At 67.6% G+C, this 19,789-nt stretch overlaps 2 protein-coding genes across 6 annotated transcripts; one reads left to right on the top strand and one right to left on the bottom strand.

Annotated features, from left to right (window-relative positions):
* The first annotated feature begins 1,756 nt into the window (after positions 1–1,756).
* Positions 1,757–11,636, top strand: FAAP100 (FA core complex associated protein 100). Of its 4 annotated transcripts, none has more exons than XM_039226506.1 (10): positions 1,757–1,933; positions 2,149–2,267; positions 3,089–4,053; positions 5,178–5,334; positions 6,188–6,960; positions 7,058–7,194; positions 8,381–8,497; positions 10,309–10,395; positions 10,678–10,820; positions 11,116–11,636. In XM_039226506.1, exons 1-9 carry the CDS (start codon positions 1,769–1,771, stop codon positions 10,807–10,809), a joined length of 2,652 nt encoding a protein of 883 aa, XP_039082437.1. In that variant the 5' UTR covers positions 1,757–1,768; the 3' UTR covers positions 10,810–10,820; positions 11,116–11,636. The 4 variants fall into 4 exon arrangements, with proteins under 4 accessions (XP_039082437.1, XP_039082436.1, XP_039082438.1 ...); XM_039226505.1 differs by having other exon boundaries at positions 11,113–11,636; XM_039226507.1 differs by having other exon boundaries at positions 11,053–11,636.
* A 2,288-nt stretch (positions 11,637–13,924) lies between these two features.
* FSCN2 (fascin actin-bundling protein 2, retinal) lies at positions 13,925–19,086 on the bottom strand. Of its 2 annotated transcripts, none has more exons than XM_039226549.1 (5): positions 18,141–19,086; positions 15,154–15,310; positions 14,714–14,870; positions 14,218–14,440; positions 13,925–14,130 (listed from the first exon to the last, which is right to left on the bottom strand). In XM_039226549.1, the coding sequence occupies exons 1-5, from the start codon at positions 18,964–18,966 to the stop codon at positions 13,925–13,927; spliced, it is 1,569 nt and encodes a 522-aa protein (XP_039082480.1). In that variant the 5' UTR covers positions 18,967–19,086. The 2 variants fall into 2 exon arrangements, with proteins under 2 accessions (XP_039082480.1, XP_039082479.1); XM_039226548.1 differs by having other exon boundaries at positions 14,218–14,385; positions 14,749–14,870.
* Between the last annotated feature and the right edge of the window lie 703 nt (positions 19,087–19,789).

The following is a 19,789-nucleotide window of genomic DNA, read 5'->3' as shown; positions in this document are numbered from 1 at the left end:
GTTTAGATAGGGCGTTGCTCATAAATCCTCCCATCACAGTGAGGGCTTCCCCGGCGTGGGGCCAGGAGCCTGCCAGGCCCCCTGAGCAGAGGGAGAGGGACGGAGGAGTGACCCGACCCAAGGGCACCTGGGTTGTCCTGGCCAGCCAAGGGCTAAACCTGGGGGGTGAGGCCTGCCCAGCTCAACCCACCTTCTAGATCCACTTCTGCACGAGTTCTCTAGGATGGCCCCTCGGTGTCGGGGAGCAGCCTGGGAGGCCTGGGGGGGGAGGGGAGTAACTGTGAGCGGGCACTTCAGGAGGGCTGGTGGTCAGACTGCCGGAGGGGACTTGGGTACCCTGCTTGCCCCCGCTTCCCAATTACAAGGGCCTATGAGGCATCCGGTAGCTCAGTCCACCTTTGGCTCAGGCCATGATCTCGAGGCTCATGAGTTCCAGCCCTGCATCAGGCTCTCCGCTGTCAGCGTGGAACCTGCTTTGGATGCTCTGTCCCCCACCCCAGCCGGCCCACTTGCCGTCTCTCTCAGAAATAACTAAACATTTAAAAAAAGAATGAGCAATGATGAAGTCCTAGTGGGAGCCGGTCTCTCCTCTCTGGTCCCAGCATCCAGGGCAGTGTTTCCAGCCCAGACTTCACTGTGGAGCAAAAACAGACTGTAAGGGGCACATTCAACCAGCATCCAGAAATCATGGAGCAGTGGCAGTCCAGTGCCCGGGGAGTTGTGCGCCCACCTCAGCAAGGCTGATTAGACCTGCTACCAGTTGTGCATTTTGGCAGACGCCACAGCCTCGGTCATGTCGGTTTAACTTCCAAGCCCAGGGAGCAGCTGGCAGCTGGCCCCTTCAACATACTGTGCGTGGCCACACCCCTCAGACGCCTCTCTCACTTCTGGGTGTCTGGCCTTGGAGACTCTTCCACTGGCAAGGAGTGGCATGTACTTGACCTCCCGTCTGCAGGCTCCTTTCAGGGACTCCCCGGATCTCCTGATTCCATCCAGAGAGCAGCTCCTGGCTCTATTCTGGTGAGCACCTCCAAAGGCCCAGGGAATACGAAGAGGGGCAGCCAGGGTGGTGGGGACAGGTGTCTCACCCCCGGCTTCACCTCACCCCCAGACCGATTTCTGGTTAGCCATACCCTCTTCTTCAAGATTCCTTGCCCCCATTGTCCAGTCTAACACACCCCCTGAACAGCCTGTGGCTCAAAGCCTGGCGGCGGGGTGGGCTCAGACGGAGGTGACTCCTCCCCGGGCCTGGAACGCCTGGGCTGCAGGAGCCCTGGACTCCTCTGTGGAGCCCAACCGCTCCCCGAAACCCCACAAGATCGTTTTAGGGGCGGACCGCTGGCCCTGGCGGCGCTCCGTGTCCCGCCCCGGCCTGGGGAAGCCCGAGTGCGAGCGGAGTCCTGGCGCCAGCGCGGCTCCGCGCGACTGCGGTCCCTGCCAGCGAGCGGCCCGAGGCCCCGCCCGGCGTGGGAGGTGCCGCGGGGTCCCCTCCGCGAGGGCGCCTGGGGCCGCGCGGCGGACGGGCGGGGTTCTCGAGGGCAGGCCCCGGGGTTTCCCGCGTTTGGCTTTAAACACGCGGGCCCCTTGCCAAACCCCTGCGGTCCACCGGCTTCCTCGCGGGGGCGTGGCCTTCCAGCCTGCCCCCCCCCGCCCCCGGCGCGGAGCCGCCCCCGCGCCCCGCCCCCGCCCGGACCGCTTTACGGCGGAGGTCGCGCCTCCACGTGGGCGGCCGTAAAGCGCCACGCGCCCCCGAGCCTCCGCTGGCACCATGGCCGGCTTCGCCCCGCGGGTCGAGTACTTGGCGGGCTTCCGCTGCCCGCTCGGGGGCCTGGCGGCGGGCAAGCCCCGCGTGCTGTGCCACGGGGCCGAGATCTTCGTGTCCACCGGGAGCGAGCTTGTCTACGTGTACGGCCAAGAGGGGAGGCTGCTGACCGTGAGCACCGGGAGGGGGCCTCGGGCCCGGGGGGGGGGGCAGGGGGGCGGGGCGAGGGGACAGGGTGTAAAGGGTGAGGAGGCTTGGACGCGGGGAGTCCTGGCTCTCTGGGAGGGGCCCGTGCCGTTGAGGAGCTTAAGGACTGGTAGCTGCCCCCCGCCTCCCCGGGATCCTTCCCGCGGCCGGCCTGACGCTGCCTTCTCCCCGATGCCCAGGCTGTGTACAGGTTCCCCGGTCGGGTGTGGCGCCTGGAGCTCTCGGCCCCCCGCAGGGTGCTCTACGTCCTGTGCGCCCAGAAAGGCGTCTACTGCGTGTCCTTGGACCAGGCGAGCAGGTGAAGAGCGGCGCTGGGCAGCACTCGTGGCGGAGGCCGGCACGGCCTCAGGTGGACTCTGGTTGTGTGTGACGGTGGCCTCCCTACTCTGTTCAAACACGCTTCTGGGCCTGCTGTGACCTGCGCCTTCTGCTTGCCCGCGGATCAGGTTCAGAGCGAGCACCCACCAGCCCTCATGTGCAGGGCTGGAGGGCCCAGGGTGCTCCCGACCCCCTGCACACACCGTCTCTAGCAGGCTCCTGCTGGAGGCGGATCCTTACTGAGGTCCGGGCTGCAGAGTGTGCAGCCTGGGGTAGGATCCTGGCCCCTCTGGTGTGACACACCTTTTAGGTGGGTCTCTGTGGTTAGCAGTCACACCCAAAGCACCCTGACCCCTGCGTCAGTAGTGGGGGGGGGGGGACCGATGTCGATGTTGAGGAGTTAGGCCCCTCCCAGGTACCAGTGCAGAGCCTGGACACAGGCATCTTCTGGTTGCTGGTTTAGGACTTGCGAAGGTGGGGGCCACGATTCAGAGACTAGGCCCTGGGGGCCCTTGCGGTTCTGCGCTGATGAGCATTTTCTTTTGGCATCCCGTTTCTGGAAGCTTGGATGCATGCATCCCGCCACGTGTGTCCCTGGGTGAATGGTCAGAACAGGCCTCCGGCAGGTGGGAGGTAGTGTCACAGCCCAGCTGCTCCCTGGTGGGCCTTTTGCACGCTGCTGACGGGCTGTGACAGCCACCAAGGTCACTCCATGCAGAGACTCTGTGCCCTGTGTGCTCACTGGGGTTTGTTGGGAAGAGCCTGTGAGCGTTCTCACTGACAGTTCCCTGGTTCTTGAAGGTCTGTGAGCCAAGGAGACGCGGACGACAGGGACAAGAACGACGACAGTGAGGGCAGTGAGGAGGGTGAGCCCCCTTGCCCTGTGATCCCTGTGGACCCAGACGCCTGCATCCTCCCCGATGCCACACTGTGTGCTTTCACTGTGCTCGATGACATGCTTGTCACCCTGGCGCAGGGTCCTGCCCAGTGGAAGGTACAGCTGTTCGGGTGTCCCTGTCCAGGGGAGGACGCCAGACCCCCAGGCCAGATCGGCGAGGTGGAGTTGTCCACCTGCAGCCCTCTGGCTGGGAGCCTTGGGGAGCCCGCAGCCCCCCACCTCCTCCCAGTGCTGTGCTACGCGTCACCACCAGGCTGCCGCGGGCCGCACGGCCGGACACCGGGCTCTGGGGGCTTCACGCTGGAACGGGCTCTCTTTGGGCTGCTCTTTGGAGTTGATGCCTCCCTCCTGGAATCACCTGCGATCCTCTGTGGTCTGCCTGATGGCCAGCTCTGCTGTGTGGTCTTGAAGACTCTGGTCACCTCCAGGTTGGCCCCTGGTGACCCGAAGTCCCTTGTCAAGATCCTCCATCACCTGGAGGAACCCGTTGTTTTCATCGGAGCCTTGAGGACGGAGTCACTGGCCGAGGACATGGAGGACACACACCCTGACTGCCTAGTGGCGCTTGGTCACCGCGGCCGGGTGCTGGCCGTCAAGGCCAGCTGGGATGAGGCCGGGGACCTGGCACCAGAGCTGCGGGAGTACCGGCTCCCAGGGCCTGTGCTGTGTGCGGCTTGCGGCAGAGGCGGCCGTGTGTACCACAGCACCCCCTCGGGCCTCTGTGTCGTGGACCTGGCTTGGGGAGGTGCCCCCCAGGACTCCGTGCAGCCCGACGGGGGCCCGGGGAGCCTGCCCTCGCTGCTGTGTCCAGCCGGCTTAGGCGTGTGCGCCGTCGTCACGCTCTCGGTGTTGTCCGAGGCGCCTGAAGGTACGAGCAGCTGCTTAAACCTGGAAAACCAAAGCCTGCCGTGGTGGGGGTGGAATTTTCCATGTGGCTGTCCTCTCCACTGCCACCCGGCCCGTTCTCCCATCTCAGTCCCTTAGAACCTTTCATAAACCTGACAGGCAGGGGTTTCCCCGCCTGGGGTAGCCTGGGGGTCGACGCTTGTTTTCCTTCGGGTCACGGGGTGCCTGATCATGTGTGGCCTGTGTGGGCAGCGGCGGCCGCTGGCCGCTCTCCCTGAGAGGGGTCTGCACCTGCGTGACCCAGGGCGGGAGCATCTCCCTGTGACAGGCCTCATGTGGTACGTGGTCCAGGGAGAGGTACACGGTGTGTTTTGAAGGCGGGAAGATGCCTACCCCACTTCCCGGGTGGCCTGCTGACGAGCCCGTTCTGCCCCGGCGCGGGCATCGCCCCGGAGCTCTGGCTCTGTTTTCCCCAGATGGAGTGCGGAGGGTTTCTGCCGTGTTCACCCAGCACTGTGGTTAGCAAAGCGGGCCCCCCAGCCCCAGCACACACTCTCGTTAAGAGGGCCCATGAGGCCTGCACACACGGTACTCCTCCGCGGCTGCACCGCAGGGAAAGAGCGCCGTGTGGACGGCAGCGCCCGGCAGCGGCTCGGCCTGTGCGTGCTCCGGGCCTCGCGTTCTGCCTGCGGCCCTGGGCCTGGGGGACTAGCAGACAGTCACGGGAGGTGGAGCCTGTCTCCTGGAGGCTCCCCCGGAGCCCAGGGACGGGGTAGGGCAGGGAACATGCTAGAGAGGTAGCAGGCTTCTGGGAAGGCCCCGGTGAGTGCAGAGCGAGAACGCGGGGCTTGCGCGGCACCCTTCCGTCTGGAGGCAGCTCTGCCCCGGAGGGCCCGGCGAGGGTGGAGCTGCGCCTGGTTGACTCGGCGGTCCACACGCCATGTGCATAAGGTGGATGTGGGCAGCACCTCTGCCCGCCCCCCGCGGCCCACGTCCAGGGCTCTTCCGTCATCCTGTGTCTCTTCGGGGCCGTCGCCAGGACCTTCTCTCTCACCCGGGTCCAGCTTCTGACCGCATTTGTCCGGTGCCTCCAGCAGCCTGCCCCTCCTCGCCTGTTGACCAGGCCCCATGGGTGTCCATCCTCAGGTGGCACCAGGCTCCTGGCCCTGTCTGCCCGGGGCCGCCTGATGACCTGCAGCCTGGACCTGAGCTCTGAGGCGTCCTGCCCCACCCGAGTGACAGTGGCAAATACTGGCCAGAAAATTAAGGAGTTACTCTCTGGAATTGGTACCGTCTCTGAGAGGTGAGTGGCTGGGCTGCCTGGCTCGGGCGGAGGCCAGTGCTGTGTCTTCGAGGCGTTGGTATCCTTGGGGGGACGACGTCCTGGGTGGCGGTGTTGGTCCAGGCCAGGCCGGTTACTTTGCCTATGGCCCCAGTGAGAGCCCCAGACGCTGCGTTGAGTGGGCACCTCAGAAGATGGAAGGGACGTCCCCCATGTCCCGGGCCCTGCGCGCACCTCTTCCCTGCCAGCAGGGAGACTGTCCATGCCCACTCAGCTCCCCAGGGCACCCTTCTCCTCGGAGGTCTCTGCCCCCCGTCTCCACAAAGGTCCCAGCAGCTTCTTCCTCTGACCCATTCCGAGAGGAAGTGGGCGCCCCTCAGCCCTTGCCTGCCTTTCTGTGTGGTCCTGGGTGACGGTCTGTAGGCTCCGGGTCCCTCTTGTTTAAGGCCATTTCCGTAGTGCCTGCTGCCCCCTGGGCTGTCCCAGTGCTGCTGTCACGGTCCCAGCTCAAGACGCGGCCTGGGACGCGGCAGGGAGGCCAGCCCTGCCGTGGCACCGCCTGGCCCGTGTGGCCTGACGAGGTTGGCCGTGGCCGTGAGCCTGGTGGACTAGGCCAGGCCGGCCGAGTGGGGGTGTCACCAGCTGCACCTCTGTCCCCTGGGGCCCTGCTGCCTGAGAGGAGGGCTTTGGGCAGACAGCTGCGGGCACCTTCAAAAGGGCCCCGCAAGGGCGCGACCAGAGAGCTGCTTCCTGAGGCAGGGGCTTCTCCTCACTTGGCGTACGTCCCGGAGCAAGGTTCTGGTCTCTTCCAAGCCTGGGAGGAGGGGCCACGCTTCTGTGCCCATCCCTGAGGCGCTGTGTTCGTCCTTTCCAGAGTGTCTTCCCTGAAGAAGGCAGTTGACCAGCGCAACAAGGCCCTCGTGTGCCTCAATGAGGCCATGAACGTGAGCTGCGTGCTGCTGGCGAGCCGGGAGGGCCCCAGGCCCATCTCGTGCACCACCACCACTGCCTGGAGCCGCGTGCAGCTGCGGGACGTGCTGATGGCCACCTGCCGGGTGCAGAATGGCAGTGGCTTCAGTCTGGGGCAGGGTTGGACTTGGTGCGTGCAGGTGCTCACCAGCCCCCGAGCCTCAGACCCGGACCCGGCTGGCTCGGCCACCACCTACACCATCCCTGTGGATCAGCTGGGCCCCGGTGACCAGCGGGAAGTGACGCTGCCCCTGGGTCCCAGTGACGACGGCACGCTGGACCTGCCTGTGACGGTGGTCTGTGCGCTGCACTACAGCCTCAGGGAGGTCGTGGGCGGAGCCCTCGCCCCCACGGACTTGTCTGAGGACGCCTCGTTGGACGGGTGCCCGCCCGACATGCTGCCCGAGCAGGAGGGCATCTGCCTGCCCCTGAGCGAGCACACGGTGGACATGCTGCAGTGCCTGCGCTTCCCTGGCCTGGCCACGCCCCCCACACAGGCGCCCAGCCTGCTTGGCCCCGCTGGCGACCCCGTGGACACCTTCCTGGGAACTCGCCTGGGGCCGCGCGGCGAGCCGGCAGGACCCACCTCACTGCGGGCCAAGTTCCTGCCCCCGTCGGTGGCCACCATCAAGGTGTCGGCAGCGCTTCTGAGGGCCGCCCTGGGGGACGGTCAGCCAGGTTGGTGTTGCTCGTGGCCTGGCTCCGGCCTCTGGGCGCGGGGCTCCTCCCTCTCCCGGGACGCGCGCCAGCTCCCTGCGGTGCCTCTCTCCACCAGGCGTGTCCCTGGGCTGTGCTGCCCTGCAGTGGCTGCTTGCAGAGAACAGCGCCCTGGATGTCGTGAGGGCCCGACTTCTGTCCTTCGTCCAGGGGGTGGCCCCTGATGGCACCGACCTCCACCTTGTCATCCGAGAGGCAAGCCAGGGGTCAGCTCTCCGGGGAAGTAGTGTTGATGGCGGTAGTTTCAGCGCGGAGTCCGCGGGCCCGCAGCACCTCCAGGCCGCTTGCGAGATGTCAGGGTCTTGGCCCCATGCCTTCCAGAGGTTTCTGACATGCACCACCTGACACGCACTTGTGCTGGAACAGCCTTCGCAGGCCCGTGGCAGTGTGGCCCTCGCGTTTCCGGCCACGTGGGCGCTGGCCTGCACACTGCTGGAATTCACGGCCAGGTGCCCAGCATGTTTGGCAATAGCTTGTACCCCAGGAGTGGCACCCACTGACCCGAGTCCCTGAACCCCTAATCCCCCGCCCTACGGGGCCGCAGAGAGGCTGGAACGATGAGTGCTCTTCTATCCGCACCCGCTCGCACACACCTGCCCTTCCGAGGTGCTCCTGGCGGGAGGCTTGGGGTCACGTCCAGCAGACTCTTAAAACCCAGGGTTGGAGGCTCACAGAGTGGCCCAGGTTGTCAGGACACCTGTCCCCAAGGTGGCGGGCCGCCCACTGCACAGCCTTTCAGACCAGCACGCCTGGGTTGAGGCCTCCCTGGGCCGGTTCTGGGCCCTGAGGGCGGCTCCCCAGGTGGCAGAAGGGCCGGGCACGCAGCCCAGTGAGCACCCTTAGCCCCAGCACGTCCCCCAGGCTGCAGCGGGAACAGCTGCCAAGGGCAGTGGCTCTGCCCCCCGGGCGTTGGGGCCTGGGTGGGGGGCGAGCCTGCACGTCCTGGCTCTTGGCCCGCCTGTGCCAGGGTTTCATCCTGGGCTCAGTGTGCCTAGAGCTTCCTGGGGGGCACCTGGCTGCCTTTGGGCACCCAGTCCGCTCCCAGTTTCCCATCTGAAACCCTGGCCCCGCCTGCTGTGGGACGCGGGCTGTCCTTGGCGGAGTGGGGACAGAGCCGCTGCCCTGCAGGCTCCAAGGGAGCGGGAGGCTTGCTAGACGGCCCTTCCCTACAAGCTGCGGCTGCCCTGGTCCGGGGCGGCCCGACGGCTCTCAGGCACAAGTTGGCAGGTGGGGAGACCCAGGCCCGGGATCCCTTCTGCACCTCGTTCTGCCCCGGGGTGCAGGGGGCCGCCCAGACGAGGGGGTAGAGGCCCCTCTCGGGAGCTGCTCTCGGGGCGGGGCAGAGCTGTGCGCGGGCAGCGAGGCTCCTCCTGTGTTGCAGGTAACGGTGACGCACCTGAGCGCAGCAGGGCCCCTGCAGGCCGTGGAGATCCAAGTGGAGAGCCCCTCCCTGGCCACCCTGTGCCAGGCGCACCATGCTGTCGTCGGACGTCTGCAGGTGTGTGGCCCGCCCAGGGAGCGGGACTGTGGCGGACCGCGGCTGCCTGCGTGGGGTTGCGGGACGATCCTCCCTCTGCTTGCGCGCGCGTGTCGTACAGGGGGGCTGCGGGGCAGGTAGGGCAGCTTCGCTGATGACCCTTCGGTAACACCGCCGTCCCGTGTGCCGGCGGCCCTCCAGTGCCCGTGAACCCGGTGGGCGCTGCGTCAAAGGAAGATGGTCCGTGTGCTGCCCGTCGTGCTCACGTGCGGGCCCCTGCACTTGCCTGGCTGTGCCGAGCGGCCGTGCCCTGGGGCGAGATGCCCCAGCCGTGCGGCCCGGGACAAGGCGTCCGCACTCTGAGCCTCCACGTCTCTGCCAAGAAACCAGGAGTAGAGGCCAACCTGTCACGTGCCTCTGGGGCCCGTCTCACCGCCGGCATGCGGGGAAGCCATCAGCTGTCCTTGGGTTCCAAGTGGCATCTGTCATCTGGTGCCCTCGGCGGGACAGAGCCCTGGCTCCGAGGTTGGCTGGCCCATCTCCTCCCACCTGTCTGAACAGGGCCCTGGCGCTCCCAGCGGCTGCTGGGACAGCTCTTCAGGGCGGCCCTGGCGACGGCCCCACCTGGGAGTGTACAGTGCACATTCCAGGCCCCACCCCAGCCCTGGGAATCGGAGAATCCGAGGTCTCGGCGGGTGGGCTTTGACCAGGCCCTGAGTGGTGCACCCTGGGCAGCCAGGAGCCTGTGACGCCAGCGCACCCCCCACGCAGCACTGCTGGGCCCACCGTGGCACAGGCGGCTCAGGGATCTAGTCCTGAGGGCTTCGAGCTGTCCGAGGGGTCTCTGCCCGCCGGGGACACCAGCCCCGAGCTCGGCTCTCGCTCTCTCTGCCCAGAGAGGAGCCTCATCGACTGTCCTGGAGGCGGATGCTTAACGTGGCGCTAGGGAAGGAGCATGCTGACCCGGCCACTGGCTGGAGGGGACACTCGGGTCCCGGTGCTGTTGTGACAACCACATCCTGGGCCCGGACAGCAGGAATTGAGTGCTGGGAGCTGAGGCCCCTCCCTGGCGCACAGACAGCCGTGTTCTCTCGTCTTTCCGCCGTGGTCTTCTGTGCACATCTGCATGCTTCTCACACGGATGCCACTCGCTGTGGTTTAGGGCCCACGTACATGACCTCCTCTTACCTTGTTCATTCACGAAGACGCAGCTCCGAGTACAGTCATGTACTCTGCTGAGCTGCGCGGGGCGGGACTTCCACGTATGAATTGGGGGGCAGGGTGAGGCTCCTAACGGGGAGCTGCAGACGCCCCCTTGACAGGAAGCTTCAGGCAGACTGCAGACCACAGTCCGTCCCGTCAGCCGACACTGGTCCCCATGATGGGTGCTCGCGGGTGAGAACCCGCATGTGACCTGCTGTGCGGCAGGGCCTCGCCGCCCCCGCAGCCTGTCCCGGGGGTTTGGATCTGAGCTCCCAGGAGCTGCCTGGGTTTCCCCAGAAAGCAGGACAAGAAACGGCCCCAGCGTGAGCAATTCCAGGTGGACGTGCGGGCGGGCAGGTTGGGTGGCCCCCGTGAGAGCAGCGGGCGCCACGCCTGACGCTGGGGACGAGAGACGAGCGGGCAGGAGGCGGCCCCGAGGACAAGGGAGGTGGGCAGCAGGGGGCAGGAAGCGAGGAGAACGTTCCAAGTAGAGTTGGGGCCGGAGTGGAAGGTGCAGAGGGGCCCTCGGAGGGGACGAGGCAGGAGGTGGAGGACGGGAGCCCCGGGCACCCCTGCAGGCGGGGGGCGGGAAGGGTCCTCTCCAGCCGCCTGCCCGTGTCCCCCCCCAGAGGATGGTTGTGAAGCACGCCGCCCAGAGCTCCAGGCCACCCGACCTCCGTGTCCAGTGTCTCCACCAGATCCAGCTCAACCACGAGGTGAGGCCCCCCAGCCTGGCCAGCGAGGGCAGGGGACCCCCACAGGCCTCAGGTGTCCCCAGCACGCGGGCCTGCCCAGAGCTCACAGCGGAGGCTCGGGACGGGGGCAGAGCCGGTGTCGTTACATCTGTCTCCCTCCCTGAGTCCAGCCAGCCCCTCCTGCCACCTGGGGAGTGGGGATGGCTCCTCCCAAGAAGGATTTGTGCGTGACGGCTTCCTGCAGAGGGGCCCAGGCCGCGCCCAGCAGGGAGGTGGGGGTCTGAGTGCCGCCCGCCCCTGCAGATGCTGCTGCGGGAGGTGCAGACCCTGCGGGACCGGCTGAGCACAGACGACGAGGCCAGCTCGCGCGCCACCGGGGAGCGGCTCCTGCAGGTGTACCGGCAGCTGCGCAGCCCCAGCCTCCTCCTGGTGTGACGCCCCTCCAGGTGGGCCCGCCCCTCCCACAATGGGTGCCTCCCGTCCTTGGTGGAGAAAGGGCCCCTTCCGGCCCCTGACCCCGGCTGTAGATACAGTGGGGGGGGGGGGGCGGGGGGTTGCAGACGGGTTTGGCTGCTGTACGGAACGCAGGGCACCCAGCTGCTGGGCGGGGGTGTGCTTGGAGGAGGTGGGGTGCGAAGTGCATCGTTTCCGGGCACCCAGATGGTGTCCGCCCGCCAGGCCCTGGGCCCTGCTCTTGCTCCCCGCCCGAGACGCTGCACGTGGCTCCTCTCCCTCCAGCAGCTGCCCGACGGCCCCACCGCACCTGGTGGTGCTGGGGGTCTCTGCCCTGGAGCGCTGGAGCTCGATCGGCAACGTCCCCTGCACCCGGAAACAGGCTCTAGACCCCAGAACAGCAGCATCGGCACGTGGCCCGCTTGGGCCCCGGAGAAAGTTCCTGGGGGTGTGCCGCCGGCTCACCCACGCGGACGCTTTCCTCCCTCTGTGGGCCCCTCCGCCCTGCTGCTTCCCGGCTGCCGGCTCGGCTGGGGCTGGGGCACCCCCACCCCCCGCAGCTGCTCCCAGCTGAGGCCACACTCAGCCCGAGCACTGTGCATTGTTCCCAGGGTCCGTCGGGGTGGGCTGCGGCCCCCCAGCTGCCTCCCTCGGCCTGGGCAGTGGCCCGGCTTGACTCCCCTTCTGGTGCTGACACGTGTGGCAGCTGGGGAGGGCGACTTTCCCTCCGACTGTGACATGGTGCTCTTCTGTGCGTCTGGGGTCTGCGAGGCACCCCTCCCGCAAGACCAGTGCACTCTGTCTCGCTGCCTCGGCTTCAGCTGTGTTTTATTTCCGCTTCCCCTCGCCCTCAGTTGGGTGGCAGCTTTGACCGGGACTTCTGGGCCTCCCCCAGGTGTGCTTGGGTGAACCCCGCGGTGGCCTCTCCGTGGTCCTAGGGTCAGTAGGGAGTCCCCAGCACTGGGGGGAAGTGCCCCCCCCTTCAGGGCACACGAGTCCCTCCCGAGGAGGACCGAGGACATCTCCGAGGGAGAGGGGCCGGCGGGTGCTCCAATCAGAGTCCAGGAGAGTGGGTGGTCGCCCACGGGCCCCACGCTGGAGGCTGCTCCAGGGTGGGAGGGAGAGCGACAGGCAGTGGCCGTGCTGTGTGGGAAGAGCGGCACTGGCCCCACTGCCCCCGCACGCGGCGTCTGCTCGGCGGCCCCTGGTCCGTAGTGTGCAGCCTGCTGCCTCTGGGCCCCTCACAAGGGTCACCCTCATGAGGCCTGAGCATGGGGCCTTCTGGGGATGGAGAAGCAGCAGTGGGGGGTGGCAGGAGGCCCCAGGTGGGGTGGGGTGGGTGCAGGGACAGGCCAACCACAGAGTCCCCAGAGAAGGAGAAAAGCTACACGCACGGCCAGCAAGTCAGGACGGGGGAGAACCGGACCGTGTGGCGCCCTCGGGGCTCAGCGGAGACACAGGCCACAGGACAGACCTCAGCCTGGCCGGATGCTTGGGGAGCCCCGGGCTTTGGGGTGCCCAGTCAGCGCCCTGCCAGGGACAGAATGCCATGCTGAGCCCAAGGTGTCCCTCAGCCTGTGGTTCTCCGTCCCCTGCACGCGGCTACAAGCCACCAGAGAACGTCTTCCACTCCACTCTGCTTCCCATACCGGGGGCACTGAGGCACGCCTATTGCGACCCCAGCTGGCCCCCCTCAGGTGACCCAGGCACCTTCCCTGCCTGCCCTCTCCCCCTTCTGCCCCGGGCTGTGTGGGCTCCATTCAGCAAGTGTCTGAGGCCAAGTGTACTACGTGGCAGAGGCCAGCAAAGGGGAGGTGGGGGACCCCAGGGGAGAATCGTTTCATGCGAGTACAGGCCTGTTGCCTTCTTGCAGGTGAGCCCCCACCCCTCCTGCCCTGGATGCCACCAGGGGGCAGCGCAGGCCATGCCTTTGTCCCCCCCCGGGCTCCCGGGTGTGGTTTCAAAGGGTTAACTGGGCCCGCCTTGGCCTGCTCGGGTCCAGCCTTCCTTGTACTCAAGGCACAGGGAGGGCAGTGAGGCCAGAAGCAGACCAGGCCACGGAGGGCCGGGCCGGGGAGGGGATTCCCTTCCTCCCCTCTGCTCCACTCTGCACCCCCTCCCCTGAGCCCCTTCCCCAAAGTGCCCCAGTCCCACCTGGCCCACACTGGCTGGACTCGCTGAGGAGATGGTGGGGCTTCAGGCCCCCAGGCAAGGGCAGGGGCTGCCCAGGGCCGGGCATCTGCCGTCCCCCCTCCCTTCAGGCTCTAGGCCACCTTGCATGTCGAGCCCCTTCCCCCACCCCCTCCCCTTTCTGTGTCTCCCCCTCAGCTCTCACCTCTGATGGCCTAGGTCACCCAGCCCATCCAAGGGGAATTGGCCTGGATGGGGGTCCTGGAGGGCCAGGGAGTGCTGGGTGCCAGCTGGTGAACCACAGACCCTGTCCTGGTATCCAGCCTGGCCATGGGAGGCCAGCCTGTGGGCGCAGAGTTTCAGGGTCTGTGTGTGGAGGTGTGCGGTGGGAATAGGGGCCCCGTAGCCCCCTTCCTGAGCCGGGTGGCAACCAGGTGGGTGCAGGAGCTGAGAGGGCCTGTCTCCCCAGGGTTAGCCACACACAGCCCTGCTTGGGAGGGATGGGGTCGCCTTTGCTTCCGGGGTTTCCTAAAACCCTGTCATGGGGAGACCAGTAAGTGCAGGCACCTCACCCCAAAGCCCCTGTAAGCTGCCATCACTTGGGGCCTCCGACCAGGCTGCCCCACCCGCACCCCGTGTCCCGCTGGGCCGAAGCGGGGGCTCCGCCCCTGGGTGTTGGGAAATAGCCGTGTGGCCAGCACAGGACAGCAGCTGAGGGGCGGGGAGCCAGGGTGGAGCCAGGGAAGTCCGGGCTGTGCCCGCCCTGGCTGGGAGGGGCGGTGGTCCGTCGGGGGACCCTCCTCCCAGCCCAGCTCCCCGACCCCGGGTTTCCCCCCAACCCTGGGCTTCCCCGGGCTGAGGGGTGGGGAGGCGGGGCGATCGCGGGGCTGGGGTGCTGACCCGCCGCGTGCGCGGAGCCCGCCAGCCGCTGCGTCAGACGCGGCTCAAGGGGGGCGGGGGCCGCGGCTCAGTACTCCCAGAGCGCGGCCCCGGTGGGGGCGTCGGCGTCGGCGCGCAGCAGCCCCGAGGCGCCGCCGCGCAGGTACTTGCCGCTCCGCGCGCGGATGGCCAGGCGGCCGCGCTCGCGAAACTCGAAGAGGAAGTCCTCGGCGCGCTCGCCGTCGCTGCGCACGCGGCCGTGGCTGCCGCTGTTCCAGAACCCGCCGCCGCGGCCTGGGGGGGGGGGGCGGGGCGCGGTCGGCGGGCGTCTGCCGCGCCCCGCGCCGCGCCCCAGCCCCGCGCCCCCCGCCCGCTCCGCACCTCGGATGTGGTAGGCGCCGTCGCTGAAGCTCAGGTGGAAGACGTCGTAGACCGAGCGGTTGGTGTCCAGCTGGTTGGAGCCACGACGGTGGCAGACAAAGCCGTCCGGGCCCCGCAGCACCAGGATGGGGCGGTTGATGAGCTTGAGAATGAACTCCTCGTCCTCACCTGGTGGGGAGTGGTGGGGGCTGAGGGGTGGCCCAGCGCCCGCCGCCCCCCCGGGCTGGGTTAGGCAGGCGGGGCGCGTAAAGGCCCCAGACTCTTGGTGCCTCTTGTGCGCCCATCTGCCATCGCCTTCCGTGACCTTGGCAAGGGGCCTGCTGCCGCTGAGCCCCAGGTCCCCCAGGTGTACAGAGGAGCTAAGGGCGCTCTGGGCTCTGACTGTCCCTGACGTCCGGAGCGGTTGTCTTGACCAGCAAGGACGGCCGTTACCAAGCACGGTGGCAGCCGTCACACAGGGAGGGGGAACGGGTTCTTAGTAGGCACGCGGCCCGGCCTCTATCCCAGGCCAGGTGAGGGGTGCTCGCTCACCCACAAAATCGCTAGTGGCCGCCAGCTGTCCGTTCTTCTTCATGCACACGTAGCGCCCATTACTAGCCTTGAGTGCCACCCGCCGGCCGCGCCACTCCGTCTCAAACATGGTGTTGGCAGCGCTGGAAGAGTCAGGGTAAGGTCCCCTCAGAGCAGCAGGGCGTTGGGAGCTCAGCCCCCAGGGGGAGACCGGCACTTGCCCGCCAACACACCCACCACCACTGAGAGCCGCCCCTCACCCCGCTGGGCATTCCCCCTGGCTGGGCTGCTACAGTGTTCCTCCTGGTGCGGACGGAGGTGACAGTGGTGGCGGTGGATCTGGAGATGGAGGTGATGTAATGGTGCTGGTGGTGGAAGTGGTGGTGACAGGGGTGGTGGCACATGTGGAGGTGGGGGTGCACTCACACTTGTGTGGCCGTGGCCTGGATGCCCCCATGGGTGACCAGGGTCCAGTAGCCCCCGGTGCTGGAATAGAAGGCGCACTTCTTTGTCTCCTGGTCAATTTGCATCAGGAAGGTCTCATGATGCTGTTCTTCATCTTGGTTGGCAGAGACGTTGACCCCTGGAGGGAGGATATGGGAAGCCCCTCACGCCTCTCCCTGGGTGGAGGGGGGGGAGCAGAGAGATGGGGAAGAGCATAGTCGGGGGGGACCCTGGAGGGGCTCTCACCCAGAACCCTTTGGAGTTAAGGTTTGGAAGGCACTTCTGGAGGGCGGGGGCCCACGGCCATGTGGGCTCACTGCAGGTCGCCTCCGTCCTGTTCCCTGAAGGTCCTTGGCCTGGCTCCTGCCACAGCCCCGGGAGCCGGAGCCTTCCGTGGCCGCAAATCTCCTGCCTCTGCTAATCGCCGGGTAATCTGCTTGCCGCTGCCCTCCCGACCCGAGGCTTACACCAGCCTCTATTTATAACTCCTTCCTAAGCCACTGGCTGGGCACGGTGGGGTCCCTCTGTTCCCCAAGCCATTGTCCAGGACACAGCTGGGGCCTGGGGTCCACTCCTGGGCACCGAGCAGAGGCGGGACCGCCGTCACCTCCCCAGCCCTGCTCGCGTGTGTGTTCTCCCAGGAGCCTTGAGGGAGGGCAAGGCTATCTGGAGCTCTGCCTGGGTTTCTGGAAGGGGGCACAGGGGACATTCATGCCGGGGTGGGGGGCAGGGGCAGGCGCCAGGGCCTCCCTAGCACCTTCCCATGAACCACGCCCCTGTTCCCAGGGGTGTGACACATCCCAGAGCTGCCCGGCAAGGCTGGCCTCCAGCATGTCCAGCTGGTGGAGCCAGAGGAAACGGGGGCCTGAGGGTCGGGGCCAGATCCCGTCCAAGCCTGTCCCCAGGAAGGTGGGGCGGGGACCATGCAGGGCCTGTGCCAGAGAGGGTGAGACCTGGGGCCCTTCGCCAGCTCCCAAGGCTGTTCCTCCAAAGCCTCCCAGATCGGGGTCTGTCCCCCGACGCGGATCAGCACCGTCCCCACCGTCCCACCAGCAGCGGTGAACTAAGTGACTGCTGCCGTCCCACCATCAGCACTAACATAACCGACAAAGTGTCCAGGGCCCGTGGGTGCCGTGGGCCTTGACCAGGGACGGCTCCTGGAGGAGGTGACACTGAAACAGACCAAGGAGACGAGAGAGGTGCCGAGGGGGAAGGCGGCCGCCGCCACCTCTGAGGCCGCCCCCGTGGCATCCGCACGAGGGCCCCAGCCCGAGGGCAGCGCTGTCCCCGGGGAGCGGCCGCACGAGAGCGAAGGGCTTTGAGGACACCACCGAGCTGGCACGGGTGTCCTGCCTGGGCCCCCACGGCCCCGGAGCCTCCAGACTTTGGCTCGTACGAGGTTCTCTACGTCCTTGAGCATTTGGGACTGTTCCATCAGCCACACCGTGTCCCTGAGGCCGGCAGTGGCTGCAGTAGAAACAAGCAGACTCTGGCTGATTGGGGGCAAAAGACGATAGTGGGTGGAGGAAGCAGGCCGGCGGGGTGCTCCCAGACACCCCAAGAAGACGGGTTTGGGGCTGCCCGGTCAGCAACGTCGCTGGGATACAAGCACCAGCTCCAGTTGCCACGGAGCCCCGGGGACCACCGGCGCCCCCCCAGGACTGACGGGCCACATGGGGGGGGGCGGGTCATATGCCCTCAGGCTTTTTGCGAAGGAAGCGAGCAGGCGAATGTGGGTGCCTGGCTTCTACAATGGAAGGCAGACCTCGCCCTCAGTAGGGGGCTCCCCTGCGAAAGGGCCAGGCAGGTGCAGGGGAGTCCAGAGATGGGAGGAGAGTCCAGACGGCACCACCCTCACCGCCACCGCCGGCACTGTCCCTGTCACCACCTCCGGCGCCACCACGGCCCTGCTCGCCAGCGGAGCACAGCTGGGTGCTGTGTCCACGTGGCTTCTGACCCTCACAGAGGAGGCCCTGCACACCGTCGCCTGCATTTTACTGACACTTCAACCACAGGGGCCTTACCACAGCCCAGAGAGCCGTGCGGCTGGACCGTGGGGCCTGTGCGGGGAAGGACGAGGGCTGACTGTCCTCCGTGTGCCCCAGGACCTGGCCACGGTCCAGACAGGCGCGCAGGAGGCCTTAGCTGGAAGCCCGTCCCCACGCAGGACTGGCCTTGGGAATCTTGACTACAGGCAGGGCCCCCACAGCGATAGCATGGCTGTCCCTCCCACGGGGGGCTCGTGGCGGGGCCCCTGCCGGCGGGACCAGGGGCCAGGTCAGGGTCCACACACCCAGGGACCCAGGTAGAGACAGCCATGACTGCTGACCCAGGCCCAGCTAGGGGCCATTCCGGAAGTTCAGTTTCTTCTCAAGGAAGTGGGAATTGCCCGTGTTCACCTCGTAGGTATGTGGTCACGCGTGGAAAGGTCACACAAGCAGGTGACCAAGATCCAGGATTCACAGAGAGCCAGGCTGCACCCACTGACCAGAGACCGTGTCTTCCAGCAAGAAGTGAAGGCCACCGGACTGGAGGGACCCCAAGGTCCCTCACCCCTCTCCTGGGTTGAAGGAGGGTCCCCGCTGGTCAGGCACGGGAGGTGTGGGCACCGCAGCCCCGCCAACTGCCCTCCTGCTGGCTCCTGGCCGTGTCCCCAGCCCCCTCCCCAGTCTCCTGTGAAGTTTAGAAAATGGAGCAGACGAGAAGGGGAGTGTGGGGCCAGCCCCCTGGCCCTCGCAGCCGCCGGCCTGGGCCTCGCCCACTTCCTGCGGGGCACTGCCTGTCCCCCGCCCAGCTGCTGCCCAGCATGCCCAGGGCGCAGTGGTCCCGAAAGGGATGCCCTCCCTCCGGCTCTGAAGCCAGCAGCCCCAGCCAGGACCCCCACACGTGGCCCAAGGCACACACCCTATCCTGTGCACCGCCACCCATATGGACACGGTGCCACCGCCCCGCGTGAGCCCCCACGTTACCTTGCCGCACGGACACGTAGCGGTGGTTGGCGGCCACCAGCACCACCTGCGGGTGACTCTCCTCCAGGTCGAAGAGCTCGTCCTTGCTGGGCCGCGCGTTGCGACCTGCCCTCAGCGTGGCCGTGGGGCCCACGGGCGCCAGGTAGCGGCCGTCGCAGTCCTTGAAGGCCAGCTTGCCCGCCTTGAACTCCAGCGTGTAGCGGGCTCGGGCCTCGGGCTCCCAGACGAGGCGGCCGTCGCTGCGCAGGTAGCGGCTGTCACAGGACCGGAGGCAGTACTGCCGGTTCTCGAAGCTGAGGGTGAGGAGCGCGTCCACCCCCCACGGCGTGTTGCTGTCTGCCGCCAGCTCGTCTTCCTGCGGACACAGGTGCACATAGCGCCTCCGGCTCACGCTCAGCAGGTGAGCCTGCGGGTGGATGGCCAGGTGCACGGTCCACAGCTCGGCCGGGGAGATGGCCGTGGCGAAGCAGGACAGCCGATCCTCGGTGCCGCCGAAGAAGCGGCCGTGTGGCTCTGAGCGCAGCACCCAGCGCCCGTCGGGCTGCGGCAGGACCAGGAAGCGGCAGTCGCGACCCGGCCGCTCGGCCTCGCAGGCCACGCGCCCATCCTCCTCGGCTGACAGGTAGCGGCCCAGGTGGCTACTACGGAACAGCACGGCGGTGCCCTGCCCCGGGTCAGGCTCCAGCACCCACATCTGCTTCCGCTTGAGGCTGGAGGCCGAGGCATTGACCTTGAAGCCGAAGCTCTCAGCTGTCAGGTATCGGTCAGTGTCGTTGACAAGGCCAAACTGGATCTTCAGCACCTGGTGCAGGCCGTTGGTGGGCATCTTCGGGGCAGACCCACAGCCCCGCGAGGGGCCTGGAAGCTCTCTCTGCGTGCTCTCGGCCCCCGAGTTCCCCCAGAGGCCTGGCCGGCGTCATGGACCCGCTGCCCTCTGACCAGCAGCTGCGGGGCCCCGGGTGGTTCTTACATGGCCCGCGGGCAGCGGAGGGCGGGTGGGAGGGCGGATCAGAGCTGTGCCGGCTTAGGGACAGCGGCTGCCTTTTGTTACCCCAGCTTGGATTTCAGCCACTCCTGGACTCCTCGAGCGGCCGGAGCCCCGGGGCCTGCCCAGCTGGAGAGCTCCGCCCGCCGAGGGCCACCCACCTCCCCGTCACTGGCGGCCGCCCAGGCCCACAGCTCGGGCCTCTGCCCCGCCTCCTGGCCCTTGCGCCTCTTGGCCTCTCTCTCACGTGTCCCCTACCTTAGGGCCCCCAGACCCACTGCACAGACTCGCCCGCACAGCCCCACTCCTTCCCGGCGCAGAAAGAGCTGCCTGATGGAAAGTCGCTGCGAGGCCGCAACCCGATCGCAGCCCTCCACCCGCAGCAGCCGCCAGATCCGCGGCCAGATCCAGTTACCCTTCTCTGATTCCTGGTGCCAGGAGCCCGGCCCCCCGACTCGGGCAGCCTGCAGCCCTGGGCCCCATACCTCTCCCAGGGTGGCCCTGGCTGGGCGAGTGGCAGGCGGGGGCGTCAGTGCCAGCGAGCAGCCAGGTGCGCCCCGGCACCCCCATAGGGCAGGCCCAAGCCCGGGTGCGGGCCACGTGGAAAGGCCACGTGGGCGGCCCGGTGGTGCTGGGCTCAGGGCCCCGGTTTGCCAAGATGGCA

The sequence above is a fragment of the Hyaena hyaena genome, unplaced genomic scaffold, assembly GCF_003009895.1.
Source record: "Hyaena hyaena isolate Hyena2069 unplaced genomic scaffold, ASM300989v1 scaffold_21, whole genome shotgun sequence".
Lineage (NCBI taxonomy): Eukaryota > Metazoa > Chordata > Mammalia > Carnivora > Hyaenidae > Hyaena > Hyaena hyaena.
Note: the sequence above shows the minus strand (reverse complement) of the source record. Positions and strands in the feature narration are given on the sequence as shown.

What these genes read in the sequence shown, in the direction of transcription:
- FAAP100 (XM_039226506.1), top strand. Translation starts at nt 1,769, where the DNA reads ATGGCCGGCTTCGCCCCGCGGGTCGAGTACTTGGCGGGCTTCCGCTGC. An exon ending in GTTGTCCGAGGCGCCTGAAG is followed by an intron (nt 4,054 to 5,177) that starts GTACGAGCAGCT and finishes GTCCATCCTCAG; the next exon opens with GTGGCACCAGGCTCCTGGCC. An exon ending in AGATCCAGCTCAACCACGAG is followed by an intron (nt 10,396 to 10,677) that starts GTGAGGCCCCCC and finishes CCGCCCCTGCAG; the next exon opens with ATGCTGCTGCGGGAGGTGCA.
- FSCN2 (XM_039226549.1), bottom strand. Translation starts at nt 18,966, where the DNA reads ATGCCCACCAACGGCCTGCACCAGGTGCTGAAGATCCAGTTTGGCCTT. An exon ending in CAGGCCACGGCCACACAAGT is followed by an intron (nt 14,871 to 15,153) that starts GTGAGTGCACCC and finishes TGACTCTTCCAG; the next exon opens with CGCTGCCAACACCATGTTTG. An exon ending in TCACCTGGCCTGGGATAGAG is followed by an intron (nt 14,441 to 14,713) that starts GCCGGGCCGCGT and finishes TGCCTAACCCAG; the next exon opens with CCCGGGGGGGCGGCGGGCGC.